At 41.7% G+C, this 23,310-nt stretch overlaps 1 protein-coding gene across 1 annotated transcript in view; it reads left to right on the forward strand.

Moving 5' to 3' along the window:
* Positions 1-23,310, forward strand: part of CACNA2D3 (calcium voltage-gated channel auxiliary subunit alpha2delta 3) — a 787,629-nt gene that overhangs the window by 364,747 nt on the left and 399,572 nt on the right. The window contains exon 9 of the mRNA XM_079935575.1: positions 5,905-5,979. Within this exon, the coding sequence (XP_079791701.1) occupies positions 5,905-5,979 (75 nt within the window). The remainder of the gene's footprint in view (positions 1-5,904; positions 5,980-23,310) is intronic.

Below are 23,310 nucleotides of genomic sequence, written 5' to 3' on the forward strand. Positions count from 1 at the left end.
ATGCAGTGAGGTAGGGCAGGAAAAAGGAGAATAACAATTGAGGAGGAAAGTGCTATTTTCAGGTTGTAGTAAGTTTTCTCCCACCTCCAGGAAGTACAGGCCTGGCTGGCTTGACTAAAAGGAGTTCAGTGACTGGACATAGTGGAGTGGGGGTGAATGTGGAAGGTAGAGAGAGTGGGTAGGTGGGGGTGATGGGGAAAAGAATGGTAGTGGATTGAGAGGGGCGGTCCAGATCAAGCAAGTCTGGTCATCAGCCACGTAGAGGAACTGGTACATCCCCTGAAGGCAGTGGAAGACATGGAAGGAGTCTCTGCTGCAGGGTGACGTGTCCACATGTTCCCTAAAGTCTCTTCTTTCTTCATGAGGTCTTTCCTCATTATCCTTAAAGGCAACTGTTGATCTTCTTTTGTTAGGCCTGAAAGCTGCACTGCTTTCATTAATCATGTCCAGCTTCCAACGTTAAGCAGGGTTCAGAATCCCCAGTATCATCCAGAGCCCAGTCAGCTGTCCTTTGCTCTCCAGTCTCTGGGCTGAGATTTACATGAACCAACATGTGACACTGTTCTGCACCAATGCCGAAGCTTGCATGAATCTTGGTGGGTGAGCCCAGCCCATTTGTTCTTTGTTTTTAGATTCTTCTCCCAAAAGTTCTGGCCATTCATTGAATGAAACTTGGCTTTCCTCTTTTAGATCATCATTAAAATTCCCATTGAGGATTTTGCTGTGTCTTTAAAATGCGAGATGTTGGGGGTACTTCCAGAGATTGGGTGAAAGGAAAGAAAAGGCAGATGGTGATGTATTCCTTGCTGTCAGAGCCTAGAGTTTGGCGGTTGGCCTGAATAGCATGGGTTTCTCTTGAGGCTTTTTTTTTTTTTTGGATGGACCATGGCAACATCACAAATAAGCACTTTTTTATCATGAAAAGGAAAAGCAAACATTATTGAGCACATTCTTCTACTAATAAAAGTAAGAAAAAGTGGTCCATGATCACTCCACAGTGATGATCATGTGCAAATTTAGCCAGTGTTTGATATCCCTGACACATGGCAGGTGCTTAGTTAATATTCAGGGAACAAACGAACAAAGGGTTTCATGGCAGATACCTTCCCGGCTGGTATTTGGCAGTAGGCTGGCATCTCTGTCTTGGCTCCCTGTCTGCCAAATACCCAGGTTTTTGGGAGGGTTCAGAGTGTGGCCTAGGGTGGGGCAGTGTACAGCCACACAATGTGGTGGTTTCTGTCTCAGGTATTTAGAGAGTCACATGTGCCTACTGAAGCAGCCCTTCTCTCCAACGAATGCTGAGTCTGTGCTCTCTGCAGAGGTCAGGGGTACGTGAGCCCTGTTCCCAAGAATAAGTCATGGCCATTGCCCCAACACCCCTTCCTACTTAGCAAGTACCAGCTGTCAGTCTTTCTGTGTAGCACACAGCACACTCACGTAAATATTTTCTTTCTTTCTTGTGCTTGTACACCCAGACACTTTCTTACGTGAGGCTTCTCTGTTGACTCTTTACTGAACCATCTCATTTCATCCTCACGATGAGTTCGTTAGAAAGATGCAGTTACAATCCCCATCCCCCCAATACGAACACTGACACCCAAAGAGTGGAGATGCTTTGGCCAAGGTCACCCAGCTAGTGTGTGTCCGAGCCCAGATTTGAACCCACCCTGTTTGCTGCAGTTGCTTTAGCTCTACTGCTCTACACTTGTGTGAATCAGAGGAGAAGAGCCAACCAGCCAGGAGAAAGGGAGAAGGAAACTGACAGTGACTGAGGCCCTGAGGCTATGTGGTAGATTCTAAGTTCTTTAAAGGGTGAAAGTTCTTTGTCCATCTCCTCACCACATGTTTAGTGGGCTGGCTAGACCATCTCTAGGGCTGCCTGGGCTCTCTCCTATCCTGCTAAGATACTCCTCCCATTTTCCAGAAACTTGCAGGAAGGACTAAATGTTTGGGGAGAGTAGGGGGTGGTTGAGTGCCTCCCTGGGGTTCACTCTTGGTAGTGGGAGGGAGCAAAAGCAAATGGCAGAAGAGCATTGCATCTGGCTAATGATGATGTGCATTGCATCCTTTTCTATTAGACCATTGATATCTGATTGTTTAAGTAGGGATGAAGGAGAGCTGAAGGAGGCCATTGTATCTTAGAACTGGAGGTGACCAGACCTTCAGTTATAAATTGACTTGGCCATCTCACATTGTTTCACAATGTGGAAATCTAGGGGCCATCCATTAAAATGCAGAAATGTAAAGGTTTCCAAAAGGAGAACTGCTGGGAGCCTGGGAGCAGTTCTACATGCAGGGCACCCTTGGTGTCCCCCTCTGGAGGAGTGCTGGGTAGCGTGGTGAGCATGCACAGCCCGTGGGCCTCTTTGGCACAGCTGCTTGGTGTGCACCATTCCCTCACACAGACGGCTGAGCCCCGTTCCCTTTGGTGATACAGTCCAGATTGCTCAGCATAGTTTTGTCCTGATGCAGTCAAGGGAAATTAGTTAACTGCAAGCTTGGATGATGCCACTAACAAGCTGGCGGGGGTTCAGAAGAGCAGATTCCTCCACTGTGGCCAGGGCTTGCACGGTGACGGCGAGCATGGTTTTGATTACTGCACATGTTCCTCCCTGATGAGGGCAAGAACTTCTTGGTCTTCTTTACTTGTAAGCCCCTCTCTGGTCCCCCACATATACAGGCCTTTACATAACAAAGCAGTTTCAGGTATTTTGCATCATTGGATCCTCACAGGGGCCCGGGGAGGGTAAATTGAAGATGAATTAGCACCTTATGCATAAGATCTGGGATCACAGAGGTTTAGTGACTTACCCAAGGCCACACACTGAGTGTATGGCAGAGGCGGGACCTGGACCCAAGTGTCCTGACTCCTACCTCAGAGTATAGAACCCCAGGAATCAACATTGTGAATGTGTATCAGGTAGAATGTAGGTAAAGTTTTAAAATTTACCTGGAAAATGGAGTTGGAAAGTTTTGGGCTGCAAGTTACAGAACAATTGAATAAAAGTTGCTTCAGTCTATAGGTGTTTCATAATCTCATGGAGGAAGCCTCAAAGAGGGCAGCTGCAGTTTGGTACAATGGCTCAACAGTGTCAGCAAGGACCCACATTGGCTCTATCTTCCTGCTCTGTCTTCCTTGAGCCTTGCTCTCCATTCTTAACCTTGTCAACCTTTACAACCTCATGGTTGCAAAATGACTGCTGCAGCTCCACAATAGCATCTCAAGAGGGAAGGAAGGCAGTGGATGTAGAAGAGTTTTCCTTTAATGGCAAGAAAAAAAATTTCATTGAAACTGCCCAGAAAACTACCCCTTATGTTTCATTGGCTGGGAATGGATTACTTGACCACCCCCAGCTGCAAGACATGCTGTGAAAGCCTGTATCCAACAGAGGGGGACCAAATAGCTGTGATTGCCTAAGACTGATTATGCTTCAAGAATGAAAGGAATTAAGCTTTAGGAATGGGCATATTATCACCCTGAACCAAATCAGTCAGTGAGGGAGGTGGAGGAGAGGAAAAATGGCTGGGTTGTTTTTGTTTTTTTTCCCCCAGCAACTTCCAGTGTCAGTTTTATATGCCCTGAGAGTTTTGTTTATTTTATTTTATTTTGGCCGCACTGTGCGGCTTGCAGGATCTTAGTTCCCCAACCAGGGTTTGAAGCTGGGCCCTCAGCAGTGAAAGTACGGAGTCCTAACCACTAGACTGCCAGGGAATTCCCTGGACTGAGAATTTTGGAGAAGCATTTCTTCAGGTTAGCCTGTGCAGTTGCTTCCTGGATCCTGAGATGACACTCCATTTGTTGACAGCTGATTTCAGAATTGCATAAATCTATTTTTTCTCCATGCCTCATCTCAGCTCTAAGTCCACTGAGCTATAATTTTTCTGATGGTTTTATGTGACTAAAAACAAAGATTAAAGAGGGAGCAAAAGTCAGATTGATAGGAAACATAGGCTTAGGCGCCAGAGAGGAGAAATTGGGGGCTCTGAGGTCCTGGGGTCAGTGGTTGGAAGGTCAAACTGCTTGGGTTTGAATCTGAACTCCACCCTATGTACTCCTCAGTGACTTTGGGCAAGTTCATCATCCTTACTCGGCCTCTGTTTTCCCATCTGTAAAGGGGGAGTGATTGGAAGTACTTACTACCTGAGGTTGAGGTATCCTGTGAATGAAGTCTAGCCTGTGTCTAGATAAAGGAAATGCTCACTAACAGTTAGTTGCAAATATTAGTGTTATCACTACCCCTCCTTGCTATTAAGCATCTTGGTAGGTGAAACCTGATACATCTTAGTCACTGTTGCAGCAGCTGCCAGTCTGGTCCTCTGCAGTCTGTCCCTGCAGTGTGTCCAGAGTAGTTGCCCCAAGCTGATCTCTTTTTTTCACCTACTCCTCTGCCCACAGCCTATGGTTCTCACTGCCTGTAGGCTTAAAGTCCAAACTTCTTAGCCAGACTTTGCTCGCAGGCTGGCCCTGTGAGAGATGGTTCTGGTCCCTTCCCTCTGGAGCTCTGGGCTGGGCCTTTGGTCCCTAAAGTGGAAATGCCATGATACTCTTATTGAACAAATTGTTCCCCAGTACCTACTCTGGGTCCAGCCCTGTGCTTGTCACAGGGAATACACTGAGGAACCAGACATAGACCCTACTGATGTGGTCCCACATTGTGATGAATCCAGGCACCAGGCAATTAAAATTTTGGAATGGATAGGAGCGGATCCTCTCTTGCAACAGAGGCAGCTTCCCAGAGGAGTCAGGGGTGAGGTGGCCCAGAGGATGAACAGGTGTCAGCTGGAGATGCCAAAGGAGGGCTTCAGGAAGAAGGCCCAGTTGTGGAAGGCCTGAAGGAAAAGATGGGTCATCTCAGAGGACAGAAAGGGAATTAGGGCAGGCTGTTGCCGAGTTTATGGGGAGGGCTAATGAGTGAAGATGCTAGAAAGGTCAACAGGGCTGAGTGGCTAGAGCCCTGCCAAGCCCTGGGAAGTTTCCTCTGCAGAGCAGTGGGGGGCTCTGAATGACATTGACAAGAGGGGGAATGATTAGATTTGTGTTTGGGAATGTCCCAATCTAGCTACAGTGCAGAGAACCATGCTTGATGAGAGAAATTTAAATAAGACCACTCAGAATTTCTCTTCCTAGCTGTGAGCTTTGGACAAAAACAAGCTTTCATAATCTGGGTATTCTGGAATCAAAAATGACGGGAAGGCTGGCATTGGCCTGTGTGGACAGTGGTGTCACTGGGCATGTGCAGTGCTCTGACCAACACCTGCAAAGGCTCTTATAGGGGAATATCTAGGCCTCTCCTTTCCAACATTCTGTACTCACTCATATGTGACCTGCACATAGGTTCCTTAGCTCCATGAAACCAAAGGCAGAGCTGGAGCCCTATCCGCCCAAGTTTGGAGTGCTCTTTATTTACTTATTTATTTTGCCTCACCATGCGGCTTGTGGGATCTTAGTTCCCTGACCTGGGATCGAACCTGTGCCCCCTGCAGTGGAAGCACAGAGTCCTAACCACTGGACCGCCAGGAAATTCTGTGGAATGCTCTTTAGATCTCAGCTGGACCATGCACTGTTAGCCATGCCCTGGGAGCCCCTATGTTTGGAGTCACCCCTATATTTGGAGTCACCCCTGAAGGATTATCAGTTAACTGTGTACACCCTGAACACTGCCATCTACCAATATGTGCTGTACAAGTTTCCCCCTCAAACAAGAAATGAATAAAGTATGTCTTTGCACTTAAGCACAATTTTTTTGTAGGGGTACTGATTGAGAAAGTCACCTTATGTGTAAATGAATTGAGCCTGTGATCGTGCTGCTTTTTTGTTTGTGTGTGTGTGTGTATCCTTAAATTATTGTGTACCCTTCAAAGGCTTAATTAAGTGTTTCCTCTTGGCTGTTTTTCCCTTTGCAGTATAACGAGGAGCTTCACTACGTGGAACCTTGCCTGAATGGAACGTTGGTGCAAGCTGACAGGACAAACAAGGAGGTAGGGCCTGCTGCTGGGCAGGTGCATCAGGGGTCATGGCACACCCATCTCCCTCACAGTGATCAATTACAGTAATTCTGTCCTAGTATTTAAACTCACCAAATGTACTGCCCTTTCATTTAGGGCCTTGGAACTCCAGTGTGTAGAACATTTATGAAGAGGCCCAAATAAAATCATGAAAGTAAAATACTTATATTGAGTTCAGATGCTCGATAGTTCTGAAACAATTGATTTTCTTTTGGTCTAAGCACATCCTGTGTTGTGCTTTTCACCCATATTGACACCATTGAAAGAATATGGCTCTTGCTGGAATTTCAAAGAAAATTGAACCCACTTGTTATATCTCTTCTTGCACTTAATAATAAAATTAATTAAATAACTGTTGGGGTAGATATTGGGGTAACTTGACTCCTGGTTTAGAAGGTAAGCTTTATAAGGATAGGGATAATGTCACTCTCTGCTGTATCCTTAATGCTGCGAGCATTGCCTGCTTCATAAATATATATTGCCTGGAGCAAAAGGAAGGTATGTTAATGGAGGAACTTAGGAAATGGGATACAAGTTTCCTTTCCAGTTGGAGCATTCTTGGAAAATTTGCACAGTGGATTTCTATAAAATTCTGTTTTCCTTTGGCCACCCTTAAATCTGTCAGTACAACCATCACAGCCACCACCAATCACCCTACAGGGCCAAATGACCCTGTAGCTGTGTAGCTGTGGCTGCAACAATGTCACACGTCCTGGGACTCATAGCTATCATTACTCACATTGTTTTGTTGTACCTGCCATGTGGGTACAATAAAATAATGCTCCTCCTCTGGAGAGCAGATCCCCATGAGGTGACTGAGGACAATGGCCAAGGTAGCTCTCTGTGATGTACTATGCATGTGCTGGGAAGAACCTCTGGCCCAAATGGGCAGGGAGTCCCATTGGTGCTATCCTAGATGCAGGTGGTAGAAGTTTGGGTACCTCTGAGGGAGTGAACAATAGAGGATTGGGAGAAATGCACTAGAACTGGAACACAGAGTGAGAAGGACAAATTATAACAGAGTTAATATCCAAACCTTAATCTGAGGGGGAAGCACCACTATAATCAGCTTTGCTTTTAGGAGAGAGAAACAAGTATGTTATAGTTCAAAGAACAAGTGTATCCAGGGAATGTTTGTTCATGGTAATTTTTTTGGCCAAGGTAGGAAAAAAATAACAAACTTACAGCCAGATTTCGCTAGGGACTTTCTGTTTGTTTGGCCATTGCCTGGCTCTGGAGTTCACCCCATTCCCAATTTTGTAGCATTGGAATATCTCCCAGAGCCTTAAATAGGTGTCCAGTGATGGTGCTTACAACATTAAATAGAAAAGATTCTTCCTTCAGGTGGCTTCCCCGATGAACAAGGGCAGTGTGATATTTGGAGATATGAAGTCTAATGAATGAAAAAATTGTTAGAGAAAGTGAGCTAAGAATTTATTTAAAATCTCCTTTGAACTTATGAATGTTGAAGATTGAAGTCGTTTTTATTAAAACCAATCCAGACTTTTTATTTTGCCAGTATGGAGTAGCCATATTTTAATCAGATCCCTCCCCTTACAACTGAAAAGTCCTGGACGTTACCCCACAAACAAGTATAGGAAGACCTGCAAGGTAGAAAGAAGGGGAACTGCCTAGACTTAAAGACATGGAGGTGAGTTCCCTGGGGTTTTTTTTTTTTTTTTTTTTTGCAGTACGCGGGCCTCTCACTGTTATGGCCTCTCCTGTTGCGGAGCACAGGCTCCGGATGCGCAGGCTCAGCGGCTATGGCTCACGGGCCCAGCCGCTCTGCGGCATGTGGGATCTTCCTGGACCGGGGCACGAACCCGCGTCTCCTGCATCGGCAGGCGTACTCTCAACCACTGCACCACCAGGGAAGCCCCTTCCCTGGGTTTTTTATTAATTCCCATAGAATCAATATCTGTTCTATAATAGAATCTGTTCCCAAATAGAGCACTCCAGAAGCTTCCCACCTGGGCCAACAACAGGCATAGACAAAAACAAACAAACAGAAAAACAAACTTCTAAGAAAAGCCTGTTTCCTTTAGTCAAAGGACCAGGAAAAGAATGGCCTAACAATAAAATCCTTTTGTGACAGTACCTTTCCTATTCTAGCCAAACACCAATGGAGCAACCAATAGACCAGCTGTCCACAGTTTCAGCAGGGATAAACATGAAGTTGATCTTCCACCCCACCCACAACCACTTGGCCCTTGTGCCACACCTCAACAGAGAGATTTACTGCCAAGAAAACCGATTAAATAGGACCCAGAGTCTCACTGTATACAATCAAAAATGCCCAAAATGCAATTAAAAATTCCTTGTCATCCCAAGAACAAGAAAAGTCACAACATAAATGAAAAAGGCAATCAATAGATGCCAATATTGACAGGAATCAGATGTTGAAATTAAAATTAAATTTAAAAAATATTTTTTAAAAAATTAAATTGTTTCAAAAGCAATTAGGAATTCTCTTTTTCATTTATTTTTCCAATAAATGAAAAAATATAAAATCTCGGTAAAGAAATAGAAGTTATAAAAAAGAGCCAAGTGGAAATTATAGAACTGAAAAATACAGTCACCAAAATAAAAAACTCACTGGATCAGCTCAGTTGTAGAGTGGAGATGACAGCAGATAGAATTAGTAAACTTCAGGGCAGATCAATAGAAATCATCCAGGCTGAGCAACAGAGAGAAAATAGATTGGAACAAAATGAATAGAGTCTCAGGGACGTGTGGGACAGCAAAAGGGCTAGCATTCATGTCATAAAAGTCTCAGGAGATGAGAGTGTGGGACTGGATAGATATTTGAAGATATATTGGCTGAAAACCTCCCCAAATTAGTGAAAGGCATAAACATGCATGTTCAAGAGGCTGAGTAAATTCCAAATAGGATAAATCCAAGTAAATCCATGGGAAGACATTATAATTAAATATAATTACACAAGGAAAACAAAAGTGATATCCACCACAGAGAAATGACACATTATTTAAAATACCAATTTGAATAACAGCAGATTTCTCATATGAAACAATGGAGACCAGAAGGAAGTGGCGTAGCATTTTTCAAGTACTGAAAGAAATGAACTGTCAACCTAGGATTCTATATTCAGTGAAAATACTCTTCATGAATGAAGGAGAAATAAAGACATGCTTAGAAGGAAAACTCTGAGAATTTGTTGCCAGCAAACCTACCCTTAAAGAATGGTTAGAGAATTTCTCCAAACAGAAGGGAAATAACAGAAAAAGGCTTGAAACTTCAGAAAGGAAGGAATATAGGGACTTCCCTGGTGGTCCAGCGGTTAAGACTCCACCCTCTCAGTACTGGGGGCCCGGGTTCCATCCCTGGTCAGGGAACTAGATACAGCACGTGCATGCCGCAACTAAGAGCCCGCATGTGGCAACGAATATCCCGTGTGCTGCAACTAAGACCCGGTGCAGCCAAATAAATTTTTTTTAAAAAAGGAAAGAATATAGAAATGGTTAAATATAGAAGTAAGTATGATGTAGTATCTTAATTCTCAGAAGATTTTTAAAAAATTTTATTGAAGTATAGCTGATTTACAATGTGTTAATTTCTGCTGTACTGCAAAGCGACTCATTTATACATATCAATGTATTCTTTTTCATATTCTTTTTCTTTTTCATACTCTTTTCCACTATGGTTTATCACAGGATATTAAATTATAGTTCCTTGTGCTATACAGTAGGACCTTGCTGTTTATCCATCCTATGTATCATAGTTTGCATCTACTAATCCCAAATTCCCCATCCTTCCCTCTCCCATACCTCCCCCTTTGGTAACCACAAGTGTGTTCTCTATGTCTGTGAGCCTGTTTTTGTTTCATAGATAAGTTCATTTGTGTCATATTTTAGATTTCATGTAAAAGTGGTATCATATGCTATTTGTCTTTCTCTTTCTGACTTACTTCACTTATTATGATAATCTCTAGGTCCATCCATGTTGCTGCAAATACTATTATTCTTTTTAATGGCTGAGTAATATTCCACTGTGTGTGTGTGTACCACATATATACCACATCTTCGTTTTTTTTGTATTTTATTTTATGCTTTTTTTTATACAGCAGATTCTTATTAGTATCTATTTTATACATATTAGTGTATATATGTCAATCCCAATCTCCCAATTCATCCCACCACCACCACCCCCTGCTTTCCCCGCTTGGTATCCATATGTTTGTTCTCTACATCTGTGTCTCTATTTCTGCCTTGCAAACCAGTTCATCTCTACCATTTTTCTAGATTCCACATATAGGTGTTAATATACGATATTTGTTTTTCTCTTTCTGACTTAGTTCACTCTGTATGACAGACTCTAGGTCTATCCACGTCTCTGCAAGTGACCCAATTTCATTCCTTTTTATGGTTGAGTAATAGTCCATTGTATATATGTACCACATCTTCTTTATCCATTTGTCTGTCGATGGGCATTTAGGTTGCTTCCATGACCTGGCTATTGTAAATAGTGCTGCAATGAACATTGGGGTGCATGTGTTTTTTTGAATTATGGTTCTCTCTGGGTATATGGCCAGTAGTGGGATTGCTGGGTCATATGGTAATTCTATTTTTAGTTTTTTTAAGGAACCTCCATACTGTTCTCCATAGTGGTTGTATCAGTTTACATTCCCACCGACAGTGCAAGAGGTATACCACATCTTCTTTATCCATTCGTCTGTCAGTGGACATTTAGGTTGTTTCCATGTCTTGGCTATTGTAAATAGTGCTGCTATGAACATAGGGGTGCATGTATATTTTCAAATTATAGTTTTGTCTGGGTATATGTCCAGGAGTGGGACTGCCGGATCATATGGGAACTCTATTTTTAGTTTTTTGAGGAACCTCCATACTATTTTACATAGTGGCTGCACCAGTTTACAGTCCCACCAGCAGTGTAAGAGGGTTCCCTTTTCTCCACACGTCAGGAGATTCTTAAATCATATATGATAGTTGAAACAAAAATTATAGCATCATCTGATGGTGCCCAGTGTTTGCTGAGGAAATTCTTAAGACAATTATATTTGAAAGTATGGAAGGTAGAGGGACCTAATTAGAAGTAGGATTTCTACATTTCACTGTAAGTGATAAATGCTAATACCAATAGACTGTGATAAATTACATGTTTATATTATAGTACCTAGAGCAACCATTAAGAAAACAATAAAAAGAGGAATACTTAAAAAGTAACTCACAGAAATGTAAGAAAAGAGAAATAGAAATGAGAAACAGAGGAAATGAACAGGAAAACGACATAAAGTGGCAGACTTAATCCCTAACATATCACTAATTATCTTAAATATAAGTGGTCTAGGCACACCAATTGAAAGATAGAGATTGGCCAAGTAGATTTTTTAAAAATGACCCAACCATATGCTTACAACAAGAAATTTGCTTCTAATACAATGACATAGGTATGTTGAAAGTAAAAGGATGGGAAAAGATATACTATGCAAACATTAAAAAATAGAAGTGACTATATTAATATGAGGTAAATTCATCTTCAGAGCAAAGAAAGATACTAGAGACAAAGAGGGACAGTACATAATGATAAAAGGGTCCATCCACCAGGAAGAAATAACAATTCTAAATATGTTTGGACCAAACTACAGATCTTCAAAACACATGAAGCAAAAATTAAAAGTTGAGAGTAGAAATAGAAGAACTTACAGTTATAGTTGGGGACTTGTACACTTCACAGTCATGAGTTGCCAGACTATTAAGATGAAAATCAGCAGGGATATGGAGGAACTGAACAACACCATCAACCAATAAGATACAGATACCATTCATAGAAGGCTTTACCCAACAACAGCAGAATATACATTCTTTTCAAGTACCCATGGAACATTACCCAAGATAAAACAGATCCTGGGTCATAACACAAACCTCAACAACTTTGAAAGAGTTAAAATGATAGAGTATTTTTTATAATTATAGTGGAATCAAATTAGAAATCATTAATATAAAGACATCAGAAGAATCTCTAAACATTTCAAAATTAAACAATATACTACTAAATAATTCATGGGTCAAAGAGGAAGTCTTAGAGGAAATTTTAAAAATATAAAAGTGAATGAAAATACAGTGTATCAGAATATGTGGGACAAAGCTATTACAGCATCCAGAGGGAAATTTATAGCACTGAATTCTTATATTAAAGAGGAAAGCCTCAAATTAATAATCTAACTTCCTACCAAAAGAAACTAGAAAAATGAGAGCAAAATAAACCCAAAGCAAACAGAAGGAAGGAAATAATAAAGAGCAGAAATTAGTTACAGGCATACCTCATTTTATTTTGCTTCAGTTTATTGCACTTTGCAATAATATTGCGTTTTTCACAAACTGAAGGTTTGTAGCAACCCTGAGCCAAGAAAGTCTATTGCCACCATTTCCTCAACAGCATGTGCTCACTTCATGCCTCTGTGTCACATTTTGGTAATTCTCACAATATTTCACACTTTTCCATTATTACTGTATTTGTTATGGTGATCTGTGATCAGTCATCTTTGATGTTACTATTGTAATTGCTTTGGGATGCTACAACCTGGGCCCATATAAGATGGCGAACTTAATCAATAAATGTCTTGTGATTTAATGCAATTCCTGTCAATTACAGCAAGGTTTTTATAGACATAGACAAGAGTATTCTAAAGTTTACATAGAAAGGCACAGGGCCTAGAATATTAAACAATCTTGAAAAAGAAGGAAGTAGGAGGAATCAATTTACCCAATGTTAAGGCCTATTACATAGTTACAGTAATTAAGACAGTGTGGTATTGATGGAGGAGTAGACGTATAGATCAATGGAATAGAAGAAAGAACACGGAAATATACCCACACAGATATGCTCAACTGATTTTTTATAAGAGTGCAAAGACAATTCAATGGAGGACGATATCCTTTTCAACAAATAGTGCCAAAGCAGTTGAACATCCATAAGGAAGAGGAAACAAACAAATAAACAAAAAATTAACCTTGGCTGAAACACTGAAACTTACACAAAATTTAACTCAAATGGATCAAAAACTTAAATGTAAAATGTACAGCTATGACACCCTTTGAAAAAAAAAAAGAGAAAATCTTCAGAAAATCTAGGGCTAGACAAAGAGTTCTTAGGCTTGACACCAAAAGCTCAATCCATAAAAGGAAAATTTGATAAAATGGATCTCATTGAAATTAGAAAAAAACCCTTTTCTATGTGAAAGACCCTGCTGAAAGGATGCAAAAATGTGTGGTTTGCAAATATCTTTTCCCAAGATAGTTTGGAACTAGCAATCTATATGAATATACTAACTATATATAAACTACGTATAGATAGAGCACAAGTATATAAAGAATACATAAATAATGCCAACTCAAGAGTCCAAGCATAATTAGAAAATGGGCAAAAGACATGAAGAGACATTTTGTTGAAGAGGATATACAGGTGACAAGTGAGTTCATGAAAAGATATTCAACATCATTAGCTAGGGAAATTGAAACCCCAATGAGGTATCACTACACACCTATTGGAATGGCTAGAATAAAATAAATGAATAAAAAATAAAAAACACCAAATGCTGGCTAGGATGTGGAAAAACTGGATCACTCATACCATACACTGCTGAAAGGAACATAAAATGATACAACCACTTTGGGAAGCATTTGGTTGTTTCTTATAAAACTAAACATGCAATTACGATGTGACCCAGCAGTTGCGCTCTTGGGCATTTATCTCAGATAGATGAAAACTTGTGTTCACACAAAAACCTGTTAGCAGCTTTATTTGTAGAAGCTAAAAACTGGAAACAACCCAGATATCCTTCAGTAGGTGAATAGTTAACAAGCTATGATATAGCCATACCATGAAATACTACTTAGCAATTAAAAACAAAAGAACTATTTGTACCCACAATAACTTGGACAAATCTTTGAATATTTGGGGAATTATCCTGAGTGGAAAAAGCCAATCCCAAAATAATACATACTGCATGATTCCATTCTTATAACATTCTTGAAATTACAAAATTATGGAAGTGGAGAACAAATTAGTGGTTGCCAGGGGTTTGGGTTGGGAGTGGGGAGAGGTCAGTGGTTATAAAAGGGCAGCATGAGGGAACCTTGTTGTGATGGGATTGTTATGTATCTTGACTTTATCAATGTCAATACCCTGATTGTGATATTATATCACTATATACTATATAGATAGTATATATATATATATATCACTATATCCTGTAGTTTTGCATCATGTCAGTGGAAGAATACTAGGTAAAAGGTATAAGGCATTTCTCTGTGTTATTTCTGAGAATTGCATGTGGATCTATACTTACCTCAAAATAAAGAGTTTAATAAAAATATTATGAAGTATACAAGTTGATCTTAAAAAGGGGCTTTATCAAATTAGTGCAAGCAGTTGAACAATGTGTGTTAGGTTGCTTTAGTTATCTTAAAAAAAGTTGCTGATTGTAGCTCAGTTTCTAATGGCAAGGGATGTCAGTATTCTTACCTCAAATCTCAGAAGACAAAGCATTTGTTTTTCATTGGAATCTTGGGATATTTTAAGCAAAGATGAGCTCTTTTGGCTAATTTCAACGAATTTCCATTTGTATCATCAAATAGATGTTAGGCCACATACATTAAGGACTCGCATCATGGATGTGACACAGACTATTAAATTCATAAAAAGCAAAATGATAATTTACATCACCTCACCTAACTGCAAAGTCCTGGGGTGGAAAAGTCTGCACCCAAGGCCTTGAACATGGTGTCAGGAGTCATCCCCACTCCCTCCAGTGCCTCCCCTATGTGTCTTCTTATGGACTCTGATTCTGCAAGGTCAGGTGCACATTCTGGATCCATAATTGCATTTCCAGTGGCTGGAGCAGCCCAGCCAGCAGCCTGGTCCCAGTGTCTACAGCTGTGGCAAGGAGGCAGGCCTGTGTTGGACAGACCTACTTGGTTTTCCAGAAGGAAAAGACTGGGCACCTAGGTCAGTACCTATGAGGTTGATGCTCAGTAGAAGCATGAATGAATGAATGAATGAATGAATGAATAGATAAGCCACCTGGGAGAGGATTCTGGTTGAAAAATTTTTTTTTTCATTTCAGTAGAAGACCCACAAAACACTGAAAACGAAAGCATGAAATGCATTACTTTTTTTTTTTTTTTTTTGCGGTACGCGGGCCTCTCACTGTTGTGGCCTCGCCCGTCGCGGAGCACAGGCTACAGACGCGCAGGCTCAGTGGCCACGGCTCACGGGCCCAGCCGCTCCGCGGCATGTGGGATCTTCCCGGACCAGGGCACAAACTCGTGTCCCCTGCATCGGCAGGCGGAGTCTCAACCACTGCGCCACCAGGGAAGCCCCATTACATTTTAATATAATCAGGATAACCTGAACTCGATTGTGAGTGAAATTATCTGATTCCAGGGTTGATATTCCTCACTACTCTGTCTAGTTCAGTCCAAATCCCTTGAATGGCAGCTTTGAAGCCATTTTCTCATGTTCTTTGTGAAATAGGAATGGGGATTATGACCTTCTGTATAAACCTGTGTACAACAGGCAGTGTGCATGCATGTTGATGCCAACCTTCCATCCTGTGAGTTAAATAATTCTGACTAAAATGTGCCAAATCCTTTGGGATGTTTCATTCTTCACTCAAAATATCCATATATATCCTGACAAGTTCTCATGACAGCCAAATATCATGTCTTTCTTACTTTTTCATCTTATGACGATTTCCCTGGTGGCCACTGTAATGCTACTTGCAGTTAATGAAAGGGTATGAAAGGGCTTCTAGAAGGTGACATCTGGGATTATTATGTCGTGTACCTTCAGTCCAATGACAGTTAACTCTGGTTTCCCAATATTTAGGTGACCTCCTGAAAAATCAAAACTGGAGAATTTTAATTAAAACAGTTTGATAAAATTCATCTTAAAAATTTGAAAGAGGAATGAGAGAATCTTGATGTCTTGAAATAAAAGAAAATGTTAGGGCAAAAACACTGGCCTTGGACAGACTAAATAGTCCTGTTTCACAGATTTCCTGTGATTTTGCTTGACATGGCCCATGACACATCATCCCTGAACAAGTGATCTTGAGATTCTATTAAGTTTTTGTTTTTGTCTTTCAAAGTATTGTTTACTGTCTGGAGAGAATTTTGCTTTGCTGCTTTATGTACCAAATAACAGAAATATTCTTTCTTTAAAGAAAGAGAAACCATGACAAATTCGTTGAGCCTGGAGTTTAAATATAGAATTCAAATGAGTAAACTCTTGTCCTAATCTACTTCAGACCTCCTGAACCGTTCATCAGACCTTAAAATGAACCTCCTGTGGTCTCTCTTGGGGGAGGGAGGAAGATTAGTGATATGGCTTTTCTCTGGTTTTATAATGAAGATGTTCTGAAATCCACTGAATTTCATAGCTCTGTTCAAGATTCATTTGTATTTGCTGCAAAATCAACCAATCTTAGAAACCCATGTCACTGTGATCTTCCTCCACAGTTTTGATCTTTTCCCACAGGATCAGGAGACACTGAACTTCAGTGAATTAACAAAAATGCACATCAGAGTTGCTGGATTTTCCCCAGTATTGTTTCTTCCAGCCTGAACTTTGTCAAAAGAGTCATCCTGGATTCTAAAACTTCCCCCTTCCCATGGCTTTATGGGCATCCAGTGTACAGATGGGTATACATTGTACAGATTTGCCAGTGTTATGGGAGTGAGGGGTATGTTATGAACTGTAAGCAGAAAGTAGCCCTCTGCACATTCGTGAATGTTGCCTGCCCAAACACCAAGGGAGACAAAATTGCAGAGAGAACAAACACTAACCCATTTTTATTCAATTCAAAATTAATAAAAGGTAGTAAGAATTGCATTGCTTTAAAAAATGTCACAGTACATTTAAAAATACAGAGAAAAATTTGGAATAACTTAAATGTAAATAAATTTTTCTAGATCCAAAATAACACAATGAGCTCTAAAGAAGAGTAAGTTGGGTTTATGTATATTACCACAAAAGAGTGACAATGGTCTATAGTTAGGTGAACTAAAAGCATGACGTTGTACAGCAGATCTCTAGAACTTATCTTGGAATATTGAATTATTGGGCACCTCCTTATTAAGGCTTCTATCATATGCCTCCTGTTTGCCTATCCATTCTCCTCTTTTGCTATTATGACATTTCCCCCCACCCCTGCCCTCCATCACCTTTCTCTCTCTCCCTCCTTACTTCCCTCTTTCTTTCCTATTCCAGCCATATTAAAATTCCTATAGCCTAGAAGTCATCGTGCACCCTCTTGAAACCTTACAGGTGTTCTGTTTTCCCTGTTTGGAACATACAACTTTGTTCCTTCCTATTCTCCCACATCTCTTTTGCCCAATTAACTTTTTCATCCTCTGATCTCAGATACAATAACAGTGCCCTCTGTGGTTTCCCCATGATGCCACGTGGCGATCTGGTTTCTCTCTGCCCTTCCCACTAGCCAGGGTCTCCTGGATCTGGTTTCTCTCTGCCCTTCCCACTAGCCAGGGTCTCCTGGATGATTCTGTATTCACCACTGTTTCTACTGCATCCAGCATAGGGCTGGGCTGTGCATAAAGAGCACTGAATGGAGGAAGGAAGGAGCACATCGGATCAAGTCAGTCTCCTGATCAGAGCCCTCCCAAGGTTTCCTATTCCTAGAATGAAACCTAACCTTCTTTTCAGTGAGTGCAGTGCCTGCCAACCACTATACGCTCTTTCTTCATCCACTCTGGGCATGGAGCTCGTTTCTGTGTCATCCCGCTCTACGCCATGCCCACTCCCACCTCCTAAGGGCCTCAGCACCAACTCCTTCTCCTGAAAGAAGTAGAAGCTTTCCTTTTTGGTTAGATCTCAGCCCAGAGGTCACCTTCCCTGACCCCTGCTCCATGCTACCCTGCTCTGACTCATGTGAGCCCTGGTGACAGATGTTCCTTTCTTTTTATTTACTTGTTCTTTTGTCTGTCTCTCACCCACAACCTGAAAGATCTCTCTGTGGACACTCATACTCTGTGTTTTATCACTGCTGCCTCTCTTAGAAGGAGACCTTGTCCATCAGAAGTTCTCAGATATTACTGACTAAATAGGTGAATGAATGGAGAAAGGAATATTCATTTTCTCATCCTGCTATAGTTTAACATGAAGTCTTAGGTCTTGAGAGTAAAAGAGAAAGCTAGAGGTAGGCAAACTGACAGTTGAAAAATGGGAGCTGATAGTCTGATTTTGGGCCGGGGGAAAGACCAAAATCGGTTTAGATAAAATAGCTGGGAGGACATAAGCAACATCAAGGATTTTGATAAAAGTTACAGCAATATATCTATATCCACCAGAGTTACTGTTCAGCATGACAATTTTGAGTTATTGGGGTGAATTTAATTTCAGATCAATAGTCTCTATTTTGGAGAGAGAAGAGTAATTAATATTAGAGGTGGAAATGCCTAACGGTTAAGAACCAAATTAACATGGCTGTGAGTCTGGCCAAGGTGACCAGCTGTGGAGCAGTGTGTGTATCACCTCACCTCTGTAAGCTGCCTTTTCCTTCCCATCCACAGGTGAGCATCCACTGTCCCCTTCCTTCCTGTACTATCACATAGGACTCTGGGAAAGTTTAACGGGAGAATGGCATTAGGGCGTTTTGCAGGGCCAGCATCTTAACAAATTTGAGTAATTGTTTATTCACTTAAGTAATAATAATAATTAATGATTTCTTAAGAAGTTTTTCTGCCCCAAATGTTAACATGTAGAAAGATAGAGCATATGAAGGCTAAACTGCAGTTCTCAGAACAAGCCACTTCCCAGAGCATTTCTCCTAGAGAGACCAGCCCTTCTGCATGAAGTTCTCATGTGCATATATACCACCAAGCTATCCACCTTTTGACATTTTTAATGGAAACACTCAAACCATTAAGCTAGAATGTGCTGTCCATGATTTCACAAATATTTAGTTAACAATCATGGGAATTGTACCTGGCAGTGTGGCACAGAAACAGTTCAGCACTTGGATGCACACATGTCCTGGGCCATCAGTAAATATAACAATCTGTGAGTAAAATGTGACCGACCCAGAGCGTCTGGGCTACCCTAGAGACCACTTCAGGCACTTATAAAAATAATACTGTCCGTGACTATAGTCGAGGTTTTTGGCCAGCATCTAATGTCCAAGAAACCCCTGTCTTACACTAAAACCCAAGTTATTTTTATGGCAGGTGTCACTGATGGGAAGATAGAAAAGAAAGTAGAAATGGCAAGAGGTCCTGCAGCACATTGTAAAATCCTGCCTTGTTGAGTGGCAGGTGCAGCCACCTTAGCTATTCTGCTGTAACCTTCTAGAACACTGTGAATGTCAGGGTAATGGGAACCCAGTCATGCCTCCCTCACACCTCGGTTGCGACTCCTTACTTTCCAAAGCCTCGTCTTCTCTCTCCTTTCATTGAACCATCACTAACTCTGGGAGAGGAAGTCACACCCTGCAATCTCATATTTTATGTTGGATGAAATGAATCTAGGGCGACTTGATCAGAATAAAAGACTATTAGGAGCAGCCTTATTAAATTGCTATTTTTGTAGGTTAAAAAATGGTCTGATAGTTCAGCATTTCTCTTAGGTGTTATGGCCAGTCCCTGTTAATTGGGAGGCGACCTCAGGTGTAACACATTAGCCTGTATGCTCCCAATAGGTTGTACAGCTGATTCAATTAATGACTATTAAATGTATAAATTAACTGTACAGGATCCTAAAAGCAAATAAAGTAACTAATTAATAAGAAAAAAACCCAAAAACAACCTAGTCATCAGAACAATGGACTTTCATATGCAGATTACCGCAGCAGTGTGGGAAAGCAGCCCTTAGGTCTGCCCTCTAACTTCAATTATTTCTGAGGGATTAAACCTGTTACTTTTGCCAAACCTGGTCAAAATGAGCTATGAGAAACCCCCTGAAGGTTTTAATGCCGCGTGACTTCACTCTGTGCTCATTCCTTAGGTCTGGGCCTGGATGCCAGACCATCCGAGGATTAATTAGCACACTGGCCACAGGGGGCAGAGCCTGGGGAGAGTAGGGAGCTGCCAGGGTCTCTGCCTCAGCTGCATCACTGAGCCTGGGGAGGATCATCCAGATGCCAGGCCCAGACCCTGTGCTCTGCCTGCCAAGGCCCTGGTGGTGTAAGCCAGCTGGCACAGGGTGTGCGCAACCCTCGAGTTTGCGGCCAGTTAGTTGCGCGAAACACTTAAGGACCAGGGGTTGGCGCAGGAGGCATTTCTCAGGAAGGAGCTGTTGTCTGACCTGAACCTTGCCAGTTCTGCATTCTCAAGCAGTGTCTGATGCAGCCTGTCCCCTCCCTGGGGGAGTGAGGTACAATGGCACACTTGGGTAGAAGACCCAAAAGCTAACAGAAGGAAGCTCCTGCAGCCTTGCTCCCTTTACACGTTGTTTGTGCCCTGTTGCTAATTGAAGATCAGTCTCCTCTCCATTAAATGCGTTCAGTGCACAAAGCAGAAGGTATTTTCGCTTGTGTAGCTGCCTCTTCTTATCTTTAGAGAGAGAAGATGTTCTCCTATCTGTAATACTTAAAAGATTTGCTTTATGTCTAGTAACTTTCTAGGGTGTTTGCCTCAAACTCTTGCTGGGTTGAGCTGGATTGACCTCATTTAGTAGCTAGCTGGGTCTTGGAGGGGAGCATCTAGCACGAATCAGTGTGCCTTGGTTGAAACTGATATCTCATGATCATTCCACTAGGGTAGTTAGAAAGTTGCATGCCTGGCTTTTCCTCAAGGACTGGTTTGGTTTGGGGAACTACAGACTGCCGAGTACCCAAGATAATGGGGTATGCTGTGAGGCACTGGGGAGCTGCCTCACGAATGGAGCCTCCTGCTGTACTTGTTTTTGGCTTTCCTTCCTTGCCAGCTGTATGAGCCTCCCACGCCATGGCTTCATCATGTGTACATCTAATGAGCCGTGCATGGAAGCTGCAGGTCTTAGAAGGGGCAATTCACTGAGTGCAGCTCTGACCCAATGTCTGGAGCCCTCCCTGTCATTCTGCTCCCAGGATGCTGCACTGGACCTCCTTGCCCAGAGGTTTCTTCACTCATTTTTGTTGATAATCAAATGTTTATCTATCTATCTATATTTTTTGATGATGCCCAGATCGTGTACCCAATGTCTTACACTTGGATTTGTGTGATCCAGAGTAGCTGACCAAGACCAGTCACTCACATTTTCATCATGGACATATCATGTTGGATGAGACTGGTCACATTTGGCTAAAAGCATTTTGACTTAAATAATTTCTAAATTCCCATTCTGGTCATCAGGTGGCGAATGATTAAAACTTGGCAGCTGGGCCTAAGAATCCCAAGAACAATATTAAACAATGTGTAGATTGCTAAGCCCATTGGAGATCTACTAGATTAGAATCTGTCAGCCTGGAGCCCCAGAATGTTTTTTAACAAGTTTCCGGGTACTTCTGTTGTGGTCCGTCCATGAACCTACTCTTAGACATCATTGGGATCTAGTACACCCCAAAACTTTTGCTCCCGTCACCCCACAGAAATTAGCGATTCTCCTTGGATTTTTTTGGATGTGGAAGCTTCATGATCATGTACCTTTTTTTTTTTTAACATCTTTATTGGAGTATAATTGCTTTACAATGGTGTGTTAGTTTCTGCTTTACAACAAAATGAATCTGTTATATATATACATATGTTCCCATATCCCTTCCCTCCTGCATCTCCCTCCCTCCCACCCTCCCTATCCCACCCCTCCAGGCGGTCACAAAGCACCGAGCTGATCTCCCTGTGCCATGCAGCTGCTTCCCACTAGCTATCTACCTTATGTTTGGTAGTGTATATAGCATGTACCTTCTGATCTCTCATTACTGTTTCCATTCCAAGCCTTGGGAGCCTGATTTAAATGTATGAGTTATTTTTGGAGTTAAAATATTAAATATTTTCATGGTTAGGAGATGCCTTCTAAAACTCTTCATTTTTCCTGATATTTGACACCAGCTAATTTTAATAGCTGGCTTATCAATCTAATAGCTGTGAAGGACTCCGTGTACAGTTCCCAGTTAAGGATAAAATGCTGTGTTTTAGCCTTTTAGGACACTGGGAAATAAAACCAGGCATTGATGAACATGAGTAGACATTTATGTAGAGACAAAAGTCTGTGAATGGAGACAGTCTTCTAATACAATGCCAAGTTCCTGTCCCTATGTCTGCCCCAAGCCAAGCTGACATCAGGACTGGCTAAATAATTTGCAGGGCCTAGTGCAAAATGAAAATGAGGGGCCGCTTGTCCAAAAATTAAGAATTGCAGGGTGGTGGCCGCAGATCATTAAACCTGGGCCCTTCTAAACATGGGTTCCTGTGTGAAGCCAACCCTGGAATTGGTCTCATTTATCAGCTCTGAGAAATATTTCCTCTTTTTTTACCTGTTTATAAGATGGCTTCAAAAGAGCATCTACATAATAATAAGAAGAAAAGAGTTCTGAACTACTGTACAAAATTTTGAGGTAGGTAGACTCAGTTTTAGGGTTCTGTCTTTTTTTTTTTGAACCAGTGTTAAATTTGTTTCTACTTCACTTGTGTGAAAGTTTATCCGACCACTAGAGGTATATCTCTTCTTTACTACCACCCCAGAAGGAGCTTCCATTGGGATCTTTTAAAAAACACCAGCCCCATAATCTGAGATTTCAAGCTGGAGTTGAAGCAGTGCAGTGCCTGCTGTTGTTTAGACATTTCCATTGTCTGAAGTTGAAGGTTTTTGTGGGTGGTCCCCCTCTGTTCGGTGTCACTATCAACAAACGTGTGGAAAGAAGAAATAAGCACAGATGAGGACAAGCTTCAATCAGCTCTGCCTTAATTAGCGAGTCGGTTGCATTTGTAGCACAGGCAGAATCAATTAGGGAGCTGGGCTAGGAGACAGCACTGGCCCTGCCATCCGCCCAGCCTGGAGAATGTACGTAGGTGGCTCCACTGAAGAGGAAGAGATGTTGTCCCTGGCCTCCTCCTAAACAAGGCTCCAAGACTGCTTATTTCACCCAACTGTTTTTAGTTCTTTTATTTTCCAAGAATTCCTCCTATCTGCCAGGCTCTCTCTGCCTCATCTATCCACTCTCTTCCTTTCTTTCAAGGGCCTGCCCCTCTGAGGTGTCATTGTGTGGGTTTTTCTGGTTCCCTTGAAGGCAGGGACCATCTCTTCCACTGTCCCTACTGCTCCAGGTCAAGAGTGAAGCATGCAATGGGCACTTGATAGCATGTCTGTCTGTCGTATGGAGCAACCTGGTATTT

The sequence above is a fragment of the Stenella coeruleoalba genome (assembly GCF_951394435.1).
Source record: "Stenella coeruleoalba genome assembly, chromosome: 10".
Classification (NCBI taxonomy): Eukaryota; Metazoa; Chordata; class Mammalia; order Artiodactyla; family Delphinidae; genus Stenella; species Stenella coeruleoalba.